The sequence below is a fragment of the Polyodon spathula genome, chromosome 1 (assembly GCF_017654505.1).
Source record: "Polyodon spathula isolate WHYD16114869_AA chromosome 1, ASM1765450v1, whole genome shotgun sequence".
NCBI lineage: Eukaryota > Metazoa > Chordata > Actinopteri > Acipenseriformes > Polyodontidae > Polyodon > Polyodon spathula.
Genome location: NC_054534.1, coordinates 83,334,025 through 83,354,786, shown reverse-complemented (window position 1 = coordinate 83,354,786; position 20,762 = coordinate 83,334,025). Strand labels below are relative to the sequence as shown.

The following is a 20,762-nucleotide window of genomic DNA, read 5'->3' as shown; positions in this document are numbered from 1 at the left end:
GTTCACGTGATCAGACCCACTTGTAAACCGGAATTAATTGTGATCTCCAGTCATTCATTCACTGACTGTAATCTCCAACACTGACAGGTAAATCTCATTTTTGCACATTTAATACTTTTACATTAATTGTTAAACCCAGAGTGAGCCTGTGGTTTTCAGAGGTGAAACGATAGGCTATGTATGTCAACAGAGTAAGTTAGTACTTAAATGGTAGAGGCCCGGGGATGAGTGAGTAAGCAGTCTGCAAATGTATTAAAACATAAAATAATAATAATAATAATAATAATAATAATACATTTGGCATTCAGAAAAAAAGCAAAGGGTAAAACAGATACGAGAGATATTAGAGAAGCCCCCGTAACTTAAAACCACCGTGATCCATACTCACAAATTACAAGCAGCATTGCGGTATGTTTAAACGGGATACAGTACTACAGTGCAATATTCAATTAAGACATTCTTTTAAAAAAAACACAGTTGAATGTGTTTTCTTCGGCGCTTCTTCAGTTTGCCGGCGGTGATAGACGTGGTTTTGTGACAAATGTAAATACTTATTACTATTAATTATCTTTTTAAATTATGAAATGAGCCAACCTTGAAGAAAATTCTAACAGTGGCAGCTGGCTAGTAGTAACTGGTTGTAAGACACAATTTTTGTGGCTAGAAGTAACTGGTTGTAAGACGCAATTTTTGTGGCTAGTAGTAACTGGTTGTAAGACACATTATTGCACACATCATTGATTTGGTATACTTTGGCTCTGTAATACATAAAGTCTGAGAAATTAGTTGATTGGCTGGTGCTTTCTTATGCATGCTTGCGCAAATTACTGCAGTTTCACAAGGTTTTTCAAATGCAGTGACTGTATTTTCACCATTTTGGATAACAGACTTCAATGCACTACTTTACCACCTATTCTCTAAAATCACGGATTTCTGCAATATATGCAGTTTTAACAAGACACATTGAAAGAAGGGACAACTGTTCCTGTATGATTTTTGTTTGATTTTTTGTTTGTACAGTAATATTATATTAATCTTGATTTTTTTCTGTTTTATTTTGTTGTAATCATTTTGAAGAATTGCATTGAAGGAAAACAGCATACCAAACTATGGCTGCAGATTCTATGGAAATTGATGATACATTGTACAGGTAAGATTCCAGCTTAGGGTAATTGGATTTATGACAGAAAATTGCATCAACCCTTTCAGGTACAATGAACATATGAGTCCCACAAATAAAATTCTGTTAACTGTCTTATTTTTGCAACAAGGTGCTCGAAACAGGTTTTAAAACTTACTGACAAGTTGCATGTGGTCATTTTCCTTGTGATCACTCTTAAATGCAGTTTAAGAAGAAACTGTTTGAACAACCGCTCAATTCTTTGTGTACCGTAAGGGATTATATTGAGTACAAATGTAGGCAACCTGTTCAGTCATTCATAGCAAACAAAGTTGTACAATTATGCATTTTCAATCCTTTAAAGTGAATCTATTACTGAATGTTTACACAATTTAATTTGGAAGTGTAGCTCAAAATGTGTCAATACTGGATTCCACTTTTGTAGATGTAATAATGCTATATCTAGTGAAGCACTATGTATTTAGTTGTGGTAGCCAGTTTAAAGCGTACAAACAAGGATATGTTGTGTACATTGGTAATTTATATCGTGCACCAAAGCCAAATGCTTCATTTTTGTCTGAATTTGGTAATTTATTTTATCTTTCCTACCTTCCAACTGTGACAGAATTCTTCTGTTGGGTGATTCTAACATTCATGTAGATATCGAATCAGACAAGTACTCAACACATTTTTTTTAATTTACTTGACTCTTTAGACTTTCCAGCATATTACAGGTCCTACTCATAATTATGGACACACGTTGGATTTAGTAATTTTTCAGGCCTAAACGCTATGGACTTTAAAATTACAGTTCTTAACATTTCAGATCATTTTGCTGTTATTTTTTAGGTTAATGTGCCAGTACTTATAAATAAAGTGATACACACTTTTAAAGTTTTCAGAGGCACTTGGCATCCTGGTTCAAGTCTTATTTTTCTGATAGGTCTCAATTTGTTTTATTTGGGAATGAACAATCTGCATTGTCTGAATTAGTTTGTGGTGCGCCACGTGGCTTTTTAAGGTCCTTTATTATTCTCCATTTATATACTCCCTCTGGGTGATATTATAAGCAAACATGGAATAAATTTCCATTGTTATGCAGATGGCACCCAGCTGTATTTGTCTCTAAAACCTGGTGATGCCATTTTTGAGACCAATATAGTATCTTGCCTTACTGACATTAAGGACTGGATGTCTCAAAATTTCTTAACGCAGAAAAGACTGAGGTTTTGTTAGTGGGTTCATCAAACCAGCTAAATAAGCCTGAACCATTTGGCCTGGATTTAATCCGATTACCTTCTGAACCTGTACTAGAAATAAGAAATTTAGGTATGATCTTCGACCTACTCTTTTATTTAAGAAACATATCAAAAAGATTACAAAATCGTATTTTTCATTTGAAAAATATTACAAAACTTAGACCTGTAATCTCTACATCTGATGCTGAAAGACTAGTATATGCCTATAGACAAATTTATACAGTTAAAAGCATAGATAATCATGAAAAACCTGGTTTCAAGCAGGTGTACTCAAATTTTTGACTGGTACTGTGTGTATATATATATATATATATATATATATATATATATATATATATATATATATATATATATATATATTACACACATACACACACACACACACACACACACAGTACTGTGCAAAAGTTTTAGGCGGGTGTGAAAAAATGCTGTAAAGTAAGAATGCTTTCAAAAATAGACATGTTAATAGATTATATTTATCAATTAACTAAATGCAAAGTGAGTGAACAGAAGAAAAATCTAAATCAAATCCATATTTGGTGTGACCACCCTTTGCCTTCAAAACAGCATCAATTCTTCTAGGTACACTTGCACACAGTTTTTGAAGGAACTCGGCAGGTAGGTTGGCCCAAACATCTTGGAGAACTAACCACAGTTCTTCTGTGGATTTAGGCAGCCTCAGTTGCTTCTCTCTCTTCATGTAATCCCAGACAGACTCGATGATTGAGATCAGGGCTCTGTGGGGGCCATACCATCACTTCCAGGACTCCTTGTTCTTCTTTACGCTGAAGTTCTTAATGACTTTCGCTGTATGTTTGGGGTCATTGTCATGCTGCAGAATAAATTTGGGGCCAATCAGATGCCTCCCTGATGGTATTGCATGATGGATAAGTATCTGCCTGTACTTCTCAGCATTGAGGAGACCATTAATTCTGACCAAATCCCCAACTCCATTTGCAGAAATGCAGCTCCAAACCTGCAAGGAACCTCCACCATGCTTCACTGTTGCCTGCAGACACTCATTCGTGTACCACTCTCCAGCCCTTCGGTGAACAAACTGCCTTCTGCTACAGCCAAATATTTCAAATTTTGACTCAGTCCAGAGCACGTGCTGCCATTTTTCTGCACCCCAATTCCTGTGTTTTCGTGCATAGTTGAGTCGCTTGGCCTTGTTTCCACGTTGGAGGTATGGCTTTTTGGCCGCAAGTCTTCCATGAAGGCCACTTCTGACCAGACTTCTCCGGACAGTAGATGGGTGTACCAGGGTCCCACTGGTTTCTGCCAATTCTGAGCTGATGGCATTGCTGGACATCTTCCGATTGCGAAGGGAAGTAAGCATGATGTGTCTTTCATCTGCTGCAGTAAGTTTCCTTGGCCAACCACTGCATCTGCAGTCCTCAATGTTGCCCGTTACTTTGTGCTTCTTCAAAAGAGCTTGGACAGCACACCTGGAAACCCCTGTCTGCCTTGAAATTTCTGCCTGGGAGAGACCTTGCTGATGCAGTATAACTACCTTGGTGTCTTGTTGCTGTGCTCAGTCTTGCCATGGTGTATGACTTTTGACAGTAAACTGTCTTCAGCAACCTCACCTTGTTAGCTGAGTTTGGCTGTTCCTCACCCAGTTTTATTCCTCCTACACAGCTGTTTCTGTTTCAATTAATGCTAGTGTTTCAACCTACCTGTTTGGTATAATTGTTTAATCATACACCTGACTATATGCATACAAAACCCTGACTTTGTGCAAGTGTACCTAGAAGAATTGATGCTGTTTCGAAGGCAAAGGGTGGTCACACCAACTATGGATTTGATTTAGATTTTTCTTCTTTTCACTCACTTTGCATTTAGTTAATTGATAAATATAATCTATTAACATGTCTATTTTTGAAAGCATTCTTACTTTACAGTATTTTTTCACACCTGCCTAAAACTTTTGCACAGTACTGTGTGTGTGTGTGTGTGTGTGTGTGTGTGTATGTGTGTATATATATCTATATATAGATAATAATGTGTATATATATCGATATATTATATATATATATATATATATATATATATATATATATATATATATATATATATATATATATATAATACAAACAAACATACAATCAAATAAAAATAAAAAAACTAAAACAAATATATAGATACATACATTATAAAAATACCAGCTCAAATAAATATGTTTTTAGTCTTGCTTTAAAAATTCTGAACCAGTTGCAAACATGACAATAAACATTTTGGGATGCCAGAAAATAACGCATTACAGTAATTACAATAATCAATTCTGGAGGATACTATAAACACGTAATATTTCATTATATGATACGTGTACTTATATAAGCTGATAATCATAAGTGAATTGCATTCAAAAATTTAATTTTTAATTGAAAATGTAAATCTTGTCAATTTCAATGAAATGGTCACCCAAAGCAAGGGGATTTCAGTGTGCAGCTTCCACCTCCTACAGCAGAGGGAGAATACCTGCTGGTTCCACCGCCACCTCTGGGGAAACCCACTGGTGGTGTGCTGGCAGAGGGAGAATAACTGGTGGTTTTCCACCGCCACCTCTGTGGGGAGACTGGTGGCTCCACTCCACCAGCAGAGGGAGGTGGTAACGGTGGTTCCACACGACACCCTTCTGGACAGTGCTGGGACTGTGAGGACCTCCCACCAGCAGAGGGAGAATACCTGCTGTTTCCACCTCTACCACCATGGGAGGACTGCTTGTCACTCCCACCTCCACCAGCAGAGGGAGAATACCTGCTGGTTCCGCCTTCACCCCATGGGAGGACTACGTGCCGCTCCCACTTCCACCAGCAGAGGGAGCATGCCTGCTGTTTTCCCCAATGCAGCCAGAGGGGAAGGGGCCCCTACCGCCGTCGCTGCCAGAAGGGGAGGAGCCCCTGCTGCCTTCGCCGCCAGAAGGAGAAGACCCCTGCCGCCTTCGCCGCCAGAAAGGGAGGAGCAGGAACTGCCTCTGTCTCCACCACCAGGAGAAGAGCAGCAGGAGCTGCCTCTGTCTCCACCATCTCCACCTGGAGAAGAGGAGCAGGAGCTGTCTCTGTCTCCACCCCCGCTAGAGGGAGAGAAGCAGGAGCTGCCTCTCCCTTCAGCATTGGAGGGACCAGAGCAGGATGCTGTCAGACCTCAACAGCCCCTGCATAGGTCCTAAGGGGAGCATGTAGGAAAACCGCCCGGCTGCAGTAGCTGTGAAGAGGGCCAACCCCAGCACCACAGATAGGCCTGGCTCTCCTCCCACCGTTGCCTCCCAAGGGTCCGCTGCAGCCATCACCTCCCGAGGGTCCGTTGCCGCCGTCACCTACCGAGGGTCCTCTGCCACCGTCGCCTCCCGAGGGACCGCCCAAGGATGCCGGACTCGCACCGCCCAAGGATGCCGGACTCGCACCGCCCAAGGATGCCACGTCTGCGTCACTTGGGGCTGCCTGTTGCTCCTCATCGCCTGGGGCTGCCTGGAGACCAGGAGACCAGCTCCCCCAGCCGCACTTTCGCAGTAGGAAGTACGGTGGTCATAGGCCCACAAAGGGGAGCTGCTGGCCATGAAGAATGGGGGTTAGGTCAGGAGACCAGCTCCTCCAGCCGCACGTTCGCGGCAGGAAAAACAGTGGCTAAAGCCCCAAAAGAGGTAGCAGCCACGAAGTATTGGGGGGAGAAGGCCCTCCCACCATGGCCACCCCCATGGATTATTCCAGACCCCTCTTCCAGGACATTGAGACTGAGGGGGGAGGTGGCCCTTGGGGCCATGTGTGCGTTACACAAGGTTTTGGGGGGGGTGGGGGGGGTGGGTATGTATATGTGTTTTTGTTCCGCCTTCTGGCCTGACATTACCGCAATGCCATTTGCTCTTAACTGCATCCTAGCAATCACTATTTGCTGCTGTACCCCGTTTGTTTACCTGACATTCTGTAGCAATGAGGTGCACTCATGGAAATCAGAATACAAAACGAGGCAGTGATATGACAGCGGTTCTGGAAAGATTGAATAAACTAGTCAGTGTGCCTCAAGACACTCTCGCAATGACAAGTCACATTTGAAAAGATTGAATAAGCCATTTGAATTTATATTTGGTGATGATGGTGAGTTTCCAGGTTACAAAACAGTATTGTATTAGTTGTGAATGAATTGCTAGCGGTGCCAAATCTGTTTCACTACAAATGTGTTCTCTTAGGCAAAGTGTTCTTTTAGGAGGTGTTCCTATATGCGGAGACTACGCTAATAAACTTACCAGTTACTGTTGCTCTCTGTCTATTTTATCTTTACAAAATTGGTTTTAAAATAAATGGCTCAACTTTTTTCTGGTTTCAAATCTGGCTCAGGCTTCCCCCCAGTAGACATTAATCAATGTCACAAAAGCACCACATAATTCAGGACAATAGAAGTCTGCTTGAGAGAGGCCCATGCTGAATGACAGGGGTAGTTCAGGTCAGGATTGAGGTGTGCTTGCAGTGCTTTTGGCACCTCTAGCCAGTGCCATTGTCCTTCACCTTTCGCAAGTGTTCCATTCACAAATGCACAAACAGGTGTACAGGTGCTTGCATCCATATTCAGCATCTGCTCTGACTATTACAGCCATAAAACAAGGATGCAAAATAGACAGAACCAGGAAATAGCAATGTGTTTTTAGTTTATTGTAAAATAAATGATAAAAACAGTGAAGATTTTATGTGAAAACCTGTTTTTTTTTTGTTTTTTGTTTTTTTTTGCTGAGCTTCAGTTTAAGGTAATTAACATTGAAATGCCTGCTCTTTTTTATAGCCGTCAACGCTATGTACTGGGTGATAGCGCAATGCAGCAGATGGCACAGTCTCATGTGTTTCTCAGTGGGATGGGAGGGCTAGGTGTAGAGATGGGTAAGTTATATAGTATGATCAAATAGAATGAGTAAAAGGGAAGAACTTTAATGTATGCTGAACAATCATGACAATTTGTAAATGATTTTTTGCAGGTGGGCATGTTATACATATGCTGTTATACTACATTCATTCATTTTGTTATTCATTCATTTTTGAGTTTCTAAATGGTACAGGTGTACATAGATACAAATAAATACAATTTAAAATCTCTATGTATTTTTCGATTTTAGTCAACTTAACATTGAGGGAGAGACCACTCCTATATTTAAGAAATATATATTAACTGTGTATGAATTGTTTTGTTTTTACAGCGAAGAATATTGTACTTGCAGGAGTAAAGGTATGAAAACCATTTCACTTTGCCTGAAGCTCCAACTGCAAGCACTGGGATACGTGCACATAAAAGCATATTCAGAAAGCCAGAGGTTTACAGTAGTGGAAAATTATTTTTAGACTGGCTTTAAAAATGTTAACGGTCTCTGCAGAGAATACCAGGTTCTGAGTTCAGTAGTAAAGAGATATGACAACTGAAGGCCCTGCTACCAAAAGTCTTTACACCATCTTGGGAATGGCCTGTTGGCAGTGTTGGATGATTGCAGTTGATGGCCTAGACCATAAGGGGTGAAGGCATAAACTGAGTGTATCTGAGTCTGATCTTTGAAAGACACTGAGACAGCCACATCACAATTACCAGATTGAAAGAGTCCAGCTCCCATAGGTGCAGATTGGACAGCTCAATGAAAGTGATCAAACAAACTTTTCCAAACTGCCCTACATGAAACTAGGTGTAGACTTAATTAACTGAAATTCACTCACAATAACACCACTGCTTAATACACTAAATAATAAAAGTAGGACCAACCTGCCATTTGTCTTACATTAGACATACAGTAAGAAGTCTCTTATTTTAGACCAGTTCATCTTTGTTTTTGGACTCCAGTTTCACTTGCTTATATGTTTATGTCCCAATTGTAGGCATTGACTGTTCACGATACAAAGAAATGTGAAACCTGGGATCTCGGAGTTAACTTTTTTATTCGTGAAGATGATGTTCTGAACCAGAGGAAAAGGTAATCTTCACTTTTACAGAGCCATATAAATATCTACTCAACTGCAGGGGTACTCCGTAAGTGCAATGTCATTACAGGTTAATGTATAATTAAAAGTGCTTTAGGACCTGGTCCCTGTTTAATAATAATAATTAGGGACATTGCTGCACAAATGTAAGACTTCACAGGGACTTCAGGGTAAGCTGCTCTGGAATTCATTTTGAGCACAGAGCAGGCAGGCTGGAGTGTTTCTTAAATTAAAGGAGAGGGTTTCTGAGGATGTTTGATCCATATGCTGGTACCAGTATAGGTGCATATAATAGAGTTGAATTGCACAGTACATGTGTATAGAGAATATATGTACAGTCACCACCGCTTAGAACGGGCGTGTTTTGTGTTAAAGTGATTCACCCGCAGTAAGTGATGGATGGTATAAACTCCCACACAATAATCTGACATTCAAAATGTCCCCCAACCACCAGTTCAGAAATCAAAACAAACACTTGTGTATGCGGTTAAAAAGCTTTATTAAGACATGCATTACACTAATACATTTTTTTTTATTAAATCCTATGAATGTAGTAAAAATTAAGTATAGAGGTACAACCAGCTGATTGATCGATCTGTCAAGTTCTTACTACAATAAAGTGCTGCCTTTTTTATTGAAATCTATGTGACTGGCAAGGTAACAAGGTGAAAACAGCTGATTTCAGAGTTTTCCTGAAACATACGGCGTGCTTAACACGGTATAAACTATGTCTTTTTTTTTAAGTGAATCAGTTAGAATGGCAAATGGCAGACGCTGTTTGTCTGATATAAATGGCTAACCGCTATAAGCCTGGACGAAGTAAGTGGTGGATACTGTACTGTGAACGTACAGTGGCTCTAAAAAGTATTTACCCCCCTTGGACTTTTTCACATTTTATTGTGTTACAACATGGAATCAAAATGGATTTAATTAGGAGTTTTTGCCACTGATCAACACAAAAAAAGGCCATAATGTCAAAGTGAAAAATAAAATCTACAAATTGTTCTAAATTAATTACAAATATAAAACAGAAAATGAAGAGTTGAAAATTGCTGTTCACCAGAGGCCCCCATCCAACTTAACGGAGCTTGAGCAATTTTGCAAAGAACGGTCAAAAATTGCAGTGTCCAGATGTGCAAAGCTGGTGGAGACTTATCCAATTAAACTCATGGCAGTAATTGCTGCCAAAGGTGCCTCTACCAAATATTGACTCAAGGGGGTGAATACTTATGCAGTCAGTTCTTTTCTGTTTTGTATTTGTAATTAATTTAGAACAGTTAATTGATTTTTATTTTTCACTTTGACATTATGGACTTTTTTTGTGTTGATCAGTGGCAAAAACTCCTAATTAAATCCATTTTGATTCCATGGTGTAACACAATAAAATGTGGAAAAGTCCAAGGGGGGTGAATGCTTTTGATAGCCACTGTATAACCCAACACTGGCTTGACCAATGCCTCTCATTTACTTCTACAGTACAGTACATGGTATTATTGGCTTGTACAAAGCTCACCACCCAATATCCCTGAAATAAAAATCATCTAGTAAATAAATCTAGCTTAATTGATGTCTTTCAATAATATATTATACCTTTTAAAATCCTATCTATAGAGTGGAAACTGTTTATCCTCGCATTGCTGAGTTAAATCCATATGTCCAAGTCAACATGTCAACTGCACCCATTGACACAACAGCTGATCTGTCGTTCTTAAAGCAGTATCAGGTAAGTTGATGTACTTGTGTAAATGGCCCTTCCACCTTTGTACGCCACTGTAATTGTGATGGTTGGTTGAAGGAGTATCAGTAACTGCTCTTACCAGCCATAAACCAGTCATAAACTTTACTAGAACAGAAAAAAATGAAAATTTATGCGGACAGAGCCAGCAGAGGTTGTGCCAGGGGGTTGCCTGAAAATTCAGGAAATCTTTTGTTCAACAATAATTATTTTTAGGGTCCTTATTCAAACTAATGCCCCCCCCCCACCCCCCCCACCACCCCCCACCCCCCCCCCACACCACCCCCCCAATGTCTGTCTGACAGACAGTGTGATAAGACTGAACTTGATAACTGTCAGATTTTGCACCAGTGTCTTCAAATTAAATAAAATGTTTTGTAACAAAATTGCACTCATGCTTTATTACTTTAGCAGCCCAATATGCAATTACCTCAGGTTATTTGTAATTTTGGAAGTAATTTCCATTTTGTCTTCGTGGAATAACATTGTAAATCCTACTTTTATACAACAGTCAAAACGACAATATTTAAATCCCCAATGTCATTAGACACACGTATATTTTAGTTTTTGTATTTAATTACTTTTTGTTTACAATGTTTATGTCCCATTGATTGTATGGTATGTTGGTGTGCATGTACATACAAGTTATTTATTTTTCCTATTAGACAACGTTTTAGCCCAATGTATTGTTCCTTCACTTTATATTAAAATACCTACGTAGTCCATGCCTATCAATGTAATGAATCTACTTTTAAATTGTTACATGGATAGAATCAGTGGTGTGGTTTAAATGCAGTTTAGAGACTACGAATTCTCTATCCATTATCGACATAGCTTGCATATGTCGTGCCCATTCCTCATGCTGTAGGAAGTACACGGCTAAAAATGGCGTGTAAATCATTCCTTTCTGAAGCAAAGATATACATATTTTCACCCAAAAATATTGAATGAAATATGGTTAAAAAAAAAAAACCTTTGTTTTTTTTTTTTTTACCTTACCTTCTGTGCTAACCATTTTTTTAATGTAATTACCAGTGCGTGATCCTAACTGAAACCAGGCTTTCTCTCCAAAAGAAGATTAATGAATTTTGCCATTCACAACAGCCTCCAATTAAGGTAAGGTTTAGGCTTTGAAACCAAAGTATACATTAAAAGGTTTAGTTATCGGTAGAATAATTTGCTGTTGAGGAAATTAAAAGGGTGTTATCTTTTTCATCAATTGTTGCAATTTTTAACCCTGCTCTAATTATATATTTATACTAAATCCAAGATAAGCTGTCCTTTTATATAGTCTATTTGGGGACCAGACTTGTTTGTAGTGTTCTGATGGACACTATTTTCCAATATGTCATCTCTTTTTATATATTGATTGAATTTCCAATGAGAGTTGCTGGTGCTTATCACATCAGCATATTATTTGTAATTATAGCTGATGAAATCATTTGGTTCAGTTTTCTTTTTCCTCCTGGTTGTACAAACATGTATAGATTTTGGTTTGTTTTGTTTTTTGTCAGGTGCGATGGAGATAGAGGTAACTGTCTTATGGCTCATTTAAATATGTATCAAATACATGTGCTGGCCGTTAGACATGCCATAATGACGTGATTGGTCTTCCAGGCGTAATCAACTATAATCTGTTGCTTTAGCATCCACAAAGATCTAATTACAGTACACTTTACAGCTTGTTCATACAATACTAGGGTACATTGCACAAAATAGTTTCCCATACCGTACCAAGATGTTGTAAAGTGGTCGTTGTGGAATTCCATGTTTCTCCTGTTAAAACGACAGCCTCATTGCTGAACATCAGAGGATGTAAACAGATTCTTTTTGTCTGTCACTTAGAAGTCCAAAGTCCATATTCAACTAACATTTAGCACAAAATCCTAATATTGGAGCAGAACTTGGAACTACTTGGAATAATTGCGAACATTATAAAAGGGTGCTATTGGCCTTCTTCACAAAGCTGCAACTTGCAGGTTATTTAAAAAATGAAATAAATCCAACAGTACAGATTTTTGAAAAAGTATGAATAGAACCCTTTGTGGCATAGCAGGCTAAATGAAAAGTTTTGAAGCTATTTATTCTTGAAGTTGAATTGCTGTACTGTGCTTTGTACTTTACAGTTCATCAGCACTGATGTATACGGGATTTGCTCTCGTGTGTTCTGTGATTTTGGAGAACAGTTTGAAGTCTCTGATCCCACCGGAGAAGAACCTAAAGAAATCTTTGTGCAGAGTATAACACAGGTAAAAACAGGAAAATAACATTATTCAATTTCGCTATAGAACATTAGAAGCAACTTTCCATCTTAAATATCGGCTTTACAGTTGATCTGGATGTGTGTGTGTGTGTGTTTTTCTTTATTTATGTATGTATGTATGTATGTATTTATTTCTCACAGTGCATACGTCTCACTTTAGAGTTTCAACACATTTGTATTAACAGTCCTCTATGTAAAACTATTTGTGATAAAAATTGGTTTACTTAGTTAAGCTTTAACCATATACATGAGAGACAAGTTACTTGGAGGTACCGTCTTTAAGTTTGGTACACGTCTGTGTTCTAGAACACTCTTTAAACCTTTTATTATTGGCAATGCTCCATAAAAGTGACCGCCATATTTCAGAAGTTGTTGACGTTGAGTAATTCAATATACGTCTTACAATGTACAACCACTTTTTCCACATATCCATATTCATATTATTTTTTTCCTCCAATAGTGGTTACCAAACATTCTTTCACTGCTGCCATTGCTGTTTTTGAAGGAAAAAAAAAAAAAAAAAAAAAAAAACCTAGTTAACCATGTCTAGTTAATGAATGCATTTGAAATGCATTAACACGGGCTAATGTTGTTCTGCAGTCAAACCCTGGTGTGGTAACCTGCATGGACAATAGCAATCATGGACTTCAGTCAGGACAGCTTGTCACCTTTCGGGAAGTCAACGGGATGTCCAAATTAAATGGAACTACTCGCCAAATAACAGGTAGGAAAATATTTCCATATTTGTTTGTGTGCTCGGGTCCTTTTTACAATTAAAAAGAAGTACTGCTTTATAGGACGTTATAAACATTCCCATATCGATCAGCCCATCAGCCTCGTTTCTGGTTGAAAAAAAGATTTGGTAGTTAAGAGGTGGGATGATTTGTGCATGTCTGACACTTTTCCAGAAGCTTCTTCCAAAACTCATACCTTACAAATTGTTGTGATTGTGAGATATTCATCACATTGACGTGTACAGAAGCTCAATACAGTGTTATTTGCATCACTCATACCAATGTATTATACAATTGGACACAGTGCATTTTAGAAATAATACAATAATGTATGATAGGCATGAAACCTTTTTATTTATTACATTTACTGGTACAAATGTGGCCATTGTCACCACGGTTTATGCAAACATTGGTTTCAGTTTGGGAAAATCATAAGCAATGGGTGTCACACCTGTCGTCTATAATTCTCTCTGTCATCCTCATATTTATTGTGGCCATATTTGTTTTAACCCCCTGTTTATTTCAGAAACTGTTAACAATTATTTCAAACGTACAGCACTTCTACTTTATAGACATTATTCAGGGATGGTTGTTAAAAAAGGCCACTTTCTAGTTACATATACATTTGTAGACAGTTAGTTTATAATTGTGATTAAACACTTGAATATGTAGTACAGTTGGTTAAGTCGTATGTATTCAAGTTTAAGTCGATGTATTTGTTTATTCCAGCACTGTCACCCTATACCTTCAGTATTGGGGATACATCACACTTGGAAGCATACACCCATGGAGGAATCATTGTTCAGATAAAATCCCCCAAGACTTTCTGCTTTGTAAGTATATCAGCTACTTTTGTGATAAATCAATGCAAACACACATTCAAAGTTTTGGTATTTAATGACATAAATGAAGAATGTCACCAATAATGTCCTTAGCCACTGTACAATATGCTGTACACTAAAAATAATCATTCTGAGGATAAGGCAGCCCCAGATGTATCAACCTAATTAGGCATCCCTATGAGGGCAGACTTAATTTTTTTGTCAACCTGTCACTGCAGCTACAGTCACTGCTGACTTATTGTAGTATTATGAAAATTGGATCCTTCACTTTGAGTTGCCATACTCTGGCCTTGTGACCTTTTGGTTTCCAGATGATAGACATACTGAGATATTGGTGTCATACTCTGTACAGAGCTATTCTATGATTCGAAAGTATTCTCTGATTTTATAGGTGTCATGCAAGAAAATCTAACCCTGTTGGTAATTTTTTGAAGCCACCACTGTGCTTTGTATATCTAAAACCATTAAAAGCAGGAACTTCATATAAACCTTGCATGCCAAATGCATTATTTCTAATAATATTGAACGCTGATCTAGAGGTCATGTGACTCCTGGTTTTTGGTAGACATTGTACAGTTTTACACCAATTGTATTATGTATAGATAGATACCTATTTTACTTCATGCCATTCCTCTTACATTATGTTTCAGGGGAATCTTTGGGGCAGTTTCCATGGAAAAATAAAAATAAGTCTCACCTTTTTCTCACTCTATTTTAGTTGTACTTTTGGGTTGTGTGTGTTTCCATGGAGTTTTCTTTTAGCCGTTCTCATTCCAAATGCAAATAACCTAATTAATATTAAAATATGGGAGAGTATATTTAAATGTTTGTGTCTGAGTTCCAGTTTGGCCTTTTACTGATATTATACAGCTTACTTAAACTGGGTTTCCACAAAATTTTTAGACTGCCTTATTTGGCCACCAAAAAAAATCAAAGACAACAAAAAAACGCAAAACCCAGACATAACAATAATAATATAATAATAATAATAATAATAACAACAATAAAAACAACATTCCATAAGAGAGCGCTGTGTACTATACTTGTATTTTTGGCTAAAAATGTTTTGACTGTACATATATATTTATTATAAACCTAGTATACACATAGCCTATCTATATAATATATACACACCTTTTCCTGCAGAACTGTAGTTTCAGCTAAATACCAGCACTTTAGGTCAATTATATAAAAATGACCGTCAGAATGCTTAGTACAGCAGATGTTGTAAATAATGGTAGGCTACCCCACTCACCCACATTTCCCACTACATAATATTCTTATAATAATACTAATGTACTACTATATAACAAGTGCTGAATTGACAGTACCCACACGATGCCCTTCTCATAGGGGATGAACCTGCTCACTACTACTACTACTAATAATAATAATAATAAATACCTGAATCAGAATTCCACAGGGACGGTGGACTTTCCAATTGCATTATGTCTTACTGCAAGCTAATGTTTTTTTGAACAAATTCGTTGAACAACATTTTTTTTTTCTTTTTCATGTTTTCATTCTTCTAAAACAAATCTTCCTCAATGAGTTAGGTTTAAGAGATTTTACTTCAACAGTAGGTGGACGCTCAAGCCTGGTGGTGTCGAGAGCCCGCAGCCATAATAAAGCCACTGGCAACGAACTCCCAGCTATGCTAATTTAATACAAGGATGAACAAAAATATCATTGTGCAGTGGGCTTTGTTATTTTATTTAGTTATGTATTGCAAAGGATTGCTTGGTGGTATGGCCTTTATGTATAGTAGAAAGTTGATTAAGTTTACGTCAAAAGCAGGATTTTGAGTGCTGAAGTCTCATAAGCATAATGTACGACTTCCAGACATGTTTCCATGCCGTTTTTGTTCAATTGTATGGCTTTTTAGTGTGAAGACGATTTACCCATCCCTTAAAGTTGTTCAATGTTTTAGATGCGTGTGGAGTGTGCGTGATATGTGCTGCTAAATCACATAAATAATGACTAGAGAGAGAGTGACGACTTTCTAAGCTGTGCGGAAATGCGGCCTTTGTTTTTTGTTCACTGTTTAGTCATTTTAGTTCTGTTGAGCTTTTGTAAAGGGATGTCTGAGAATAATTCAGTAGTAATGTAATGGGAAGGATTTGCCTTTTTATGAGAAAAGTTACTCAACTATATATTTTTTAACATTTCAGGAAAAAATGGAGAAGCAGCTTTCTGACCCAAGTTGCCTTATAGTAGATTTCAGCAAGCCTGAGGTAAGATGTTTTAACATCCTTTTATTGTCCTAAATTAAGTTCAGTAAGTAAGTCATAGACAAGACATCTACTGTAGAAAGTTCTGTATTTGCTGATATTGTTCCTTTAAGACACTCTCAAGGGTTATGTCATGTTCATTCTGTTACTTGTGACATTTTATCAATAGCTGTAAATTGGCTCAAACATAATTATCCATGCATATTTATTTATTTGGCAGACACCTTTATGACATCACAAATGTCAGGGATAGCCAGTTGTGGAAGCACTTAAATATACACATATAGCTCAAGCAGTGCTTATCCAACTGTGATAAAAGTTGGTTGCATCATTCTTTACCTCAGGCTATTGAGAGTTCCCCAACCTGTCTGTATGCACACATAATACCCTTAGATTTTTACATGTGCAATAAAGAACTTATGAGCGTTGTGGTTTCAGGGAAAACTAACTGAATATATGTTTTTATTCATCTTTTTTTTGCCTCAAACAGGCCCCTCTACAGATTCATGCAGCCTTGTTAGCTATGGACATGTTTCAAGAGCAGCACCAGCGCATGCCAGGCATCGGGTAACTGATCCCCTGGATTGTGATTTAACTCTCTAAATGTCATGAAGTCAACAAGCCTTGTATATGAAAACCACTTCAGATATGCAGTTGCACCAAAAACTATTCAGGCGTTTACTGTACATTGTACAGTATATTGTAGATTTAGATTAAGTTGTGCAAACAGTTTCAAAGTTTCTTAAGTCGTTTGGTCAATGAAGATAATTGTTAATAATAATAATAAAATATAATTTACACATTGATGCAAATAATGTTTTTGATTTAGGTATGATGTAGCAAACCTAACCCAAAGGACGTTTAGTACTTGGTAAACTGAATAGTGTAATTTGAATAATCTGTCAAGCTATATTTGTAAGGCAAGATTCAGGGGTAAACCTGTACATGTAATTGGCAATAAAAATATAGTAATATGGAGGCTACATCTTTAGAGAAGATACGTTGTTTACACAATTTATCCCAACCAAAATATGATGTGTAAAACAATTGCATTGAAAACTTACTGTCTAAATAATTGTTGTATGTGGAGTAAGATTATATTCCTTTATTGACAAAAGTCTTGACAGAAACTCATGATTGCTTCCCTTCTGTGTTTTTCTTTTGTTACGAAAGGTTTTACATAACCACGTTCATTATAGCGGTTTGTTAATCCAGACTCTTCCAAAGTGCTGGCCTTTAATAAACGTGGCCTTTAGATTAATCCTCACATTTAGCTGCCTGCAGTTGAATCTTTACCATGGAGATTAAACACAAGGCTTCAGAGCCACTCTACTGCTGTAGCTGCTGCTGTGATTGATGTCTTTAACATAACTGTGACTTGCACACTCGCCAGCACAGCTGATCCTTCCTAGTTCTATTTGTATGAAATGATAAACAAGAGCTCTGCAATTACTGTAAGACCTGTATTAACAGTCATAAGCTGTATTCGCACAGAAAATGCAGGGTCAGTGTCTGCACTGATGCCGCATTTCGTTTTCTAAATTCACCTTTTACACACAACAATATTGCCAGTTCAGTGTCCGCAATTTGTCGGCTTACCGTTTTAAATGTTTGTAGTAAATTCTCCTGCACAATCGTCTGATTCAGTCGTCCTTGTGATGCACTGAAGAGAACATTAGTACTTCTGTTACAAACTACAGTACTACTTTAAGGAGGATAACACTTTTTTTTGTAAAAATGCTGACGACGACAGCTGACAGCGAAAGTGCATCCCTTACTTCTTTTCCGGACCAATTACTGCCTGGGTCACTTGCCATTTTGTTGGATTTATTACTTCAGTCAACATGTGACGGAACAGGAAATTGCGTTTAATTGGCAAAAAATCCACCTTGAATGCAAGATGCGGTGGCTGTGACGGCATTGTAGTTTACACTGAAGGTAATGCGCTTCAGTACCTGCACTGAACCACCTCGAGAAATGGTTAAGTGGCGGAATAAAGTGTGGCTGCATTTTACCGGCATTTCCCATTTACACGTAAAGTGACACCGCATCAGTGCCGCCACAGTCACGGCAAATTGTTTCAGTGTAAACATGCCTTTAGTGCTCTGTCGAGACATGAAAGTCCAGTCCAATTGTTAATGAGGCTGTTATTAGGAGGTTTTAATAGGTTTGTTGTGTTGGTATCCCTTGTCTTTACGGTCTTTGGCTGATCCCATTAACTAAACCGCTATTACCAGTCCTCCAACAAATCGGAAATTACTATAGTTTGATGGACAGATTTTTCTAACGGCAAAATGCCCAATGATTATAAATGTTAAATAGGAGTAACATATAATAATGTTGTTTTTGTTTTATAGGTGTCTTCAAGATGCAGAGCTATTATTAAAGCTGACAGAAGAAGTCAATACAACTCTGGTAAACAAAGTGAGTAATGCTGTCTTACTCTTACCTTTGGGAATCTCTTTAGTTCTCCCATAGGACCATGCCTTTACATAATATTTTTCAATTTCTCGTTTACAGAATAGCATTTTTTTCTAAGGTAACATATTCCAAGATTAGTGCAAATCGAGCCTTGTAAAACCAGCTGTGACAGTTTGAATTAACCTGCCTAGTTTTCTTTGGGAGATGTGTAATGATGGTTTTGCCATTCTAATAAATTTAGTGACATGAGCAACACTGGGTTTATCTCTACATATTCATCCTAAATAGAATAAAACAAAGAACAAACTGTAATAGTTCATTTTTTTGTGTGTTTCTCAGGCCGATGTTAACGAAGACCTTGTGAAATGGGTGTCCAGGACAGCGAGAGGCTCTTTGCCCCCTCTTGCTGCTGCAGTAGGTGGAATTGCAAGTCAAGAAGTCTTGAAAGCACTAACAGGCAAATTTGCTCCGTTACAGCAGTGGGTAGGTGTTTCCAGTTTACCATTATTTATTTGCAGATGTGTGGGAAGTTAACTTGGGTTTCCAATTACAATGTGCTTATTTGATCTTGTATATTATATTGTAATAATAATCTGTGGTTTAGAGCAGTGCTGTTTGCGCGGTGCATTTGTGTAACCCTTTTTTCCTTCGCATTAGTTCTATTTTGATGCACTAGAAGTAGTGAAGGCCCTCGAGACAACCACATGTGAAGAGTTCTTCCCAAGGTAACATGTCTAATTTGATGAAAAAATAACATTTGACATTAATTGTGCTTATATTTCCTTTGGTTATTTAATATTTATTATGCATTAATTTATTAACCTGGAAGAATTTAGTTATTGAGCCCAAAGACCCTTTTTAAAAAATACTTTTTCATATGTTTATAGTATTTGAATGGTCTCTCTTAATAGGTCAGCATGGAGGAAGGGATCGCACAAACTCGAAAATGCAGTTTAGAGCCTGTGGACACTTGCATTCCCAAAAACACACACTAACTCAGCTTCCCTTACATTATTAGCATTTTCCTGCAGAGACAGCTGCAGTCCAGGACAGGCAATTATTATTTTTTTGTTTTAAAATCATGTTTTAAATCAGATGTTTTCCTTTTTTACATGATGCAATATGATGGGCTGTTTTGTCAAATGGCAAAAATGAAATAAGATTGGCATAGTATGTGTTCATACCAACTATAAAACACACTTGTTCTTCATTTAAATCATTCCAATAGAAACAGTATATTTTCTATTACGATACAATTTAAATAATGAATTTACAACCCTAATGCTAATGAATATCAGGTAAGCTTTACTAATACCTATAGAGAATGTACCTTAACTGTATATTGCAATGTTTGAGCAATATAGGACAAATAAAATGTTATGTCCAATAATGACTTTCATGGTCAGTGTTGTGAACTGCAGAAACCCTGTACTTGATTGAAGCAAACTGTCCACACCAGTAAGTTTTCCAATATCTGTTGCAAATGTATTTGTCTGAGTGATTTATTTTATGTCTGTCTTTTTTCTATTCAGAGGAGATAGATACGATGCCCTACGTGCCTGCATAGGGGAAACCATGTGCCAAAAACTACACCAGCTGAAAGTGTTCATAGTAAGTGTTTTTTTTTGGGGGGGGGGTCCTTAAACACTTAAACACTTAAACACTTAAACAGGTATTCTAGCTCATTATGTTATTTCATTTTTAATTCAGGTTGGATGTGGTGCGATTGGCTGTGAAATGCTGAAGAATTTTGCACTTCTTGGTGTTGGTCTTGGCAGCAGCTCAGGAACGGTAGGAGTTTCCTGTTCTGTTCAGTCATTCAAGATGATTTATGCATCCCTTCTATTTGTCTGTTGGCTCATACTGGTGTCTCATTATTTGTTGCATGGGCATAATTTATTCTAGCAAATCGAATTTTGTTATACAGATTTGCTTAGAAACCCACACTTTCATTCTTTGTTAATGTGAATTGAAGAATAAGTGACACGTTTATAAGTTATTGTAAACATCTTGCTTGCGAAGGATCTTCTTTAGCACTAGTGATATAATCTATAAAATCTCTGGGTATACAGAGTATTTTTGTTTGTCAAGTTGTCTTTCTGTCATTTTATAGTTTGTTCAATAGTGGAAACTGTCTGTCTGCTTGGACAAGTGATAAGGGATAAGTGTCACTGATGTGCATGTTTGTCAATATATTTATCACATT

At 37.6% G+C, this 20,762-nt stretch overlaps 1 protein-coding gene across 3 annotated transcripts in view; it reads left to right on the top strand.

The window, feature by feature from the left end:
- Positions 1–20,762, top strand: part of LOC121323396 (ubiquitin-like modifier-activating enzyme 6) — a 35,520-nt gene continuing 14,758 nt past the window's right edge. For 2 of the 3 annotated variants that reach the window (XM_041264453.1, XM_041264444.1), the window contains exons 1-17: positions 1–87; positions 1,078–1,150; positions 7,156–7,250; positions 7,565–7,593; positions 8,229–8,323; positions 9,942–10,053; positions 11,101–11,181; positions 12,192–12,314; positions 12,929–13,052; positions 13,792–13,895; positions 16,076–16,138; positions 16,626–16,702; positions 18,493–18,559; positions 18,896–19,039; positions 19,214–19,281; positions 20,089–20,167; positions 20,267–20,347. In XM_041264453.1, coding sequence (XP_041120387.1) covers positions 1,110–1,150; positions 7,156–7,250; positions 7,565–7,593; positions 8,229–8,323; positions 9,942–10,053; positions 11,101–11,181; positions 12,192–12,314; positions 12,929–13,052; positions 13,792–13,895; positions 16,076–16,138; positions 16,626–16,702; positions 18,493–18,559; positions 18,896–19,039; positions 19,214–19,281; positions 20,089–20,167; positions 20,267–20,347 — 1,383 coding nt within the window. In that variant the 5' untranslated portion in view covers positions 1–87; positions 1,078–1,109. The remainder of the gene's footprint in view (positions 88–1,077; positions 1,151–7,155; positions 7,251–7,564; positions 7,594–8,228; positions 8,324–9,941; positions 10,054–11,100; positions 11,182–12,191; positions 12,315–12,928; positions 13,053–13,791; positions 13,896–16,075; positions 16,139–16,625; positions 16,703–18,492; positions 18,560–18,895; positions 19,040–19,213; positions 19,282–20,088; positions 20,168–20,266; positions 20,348–20,762) is intronic. The other variant, XM_041264461.1, reaches the window with a different exon arrangement.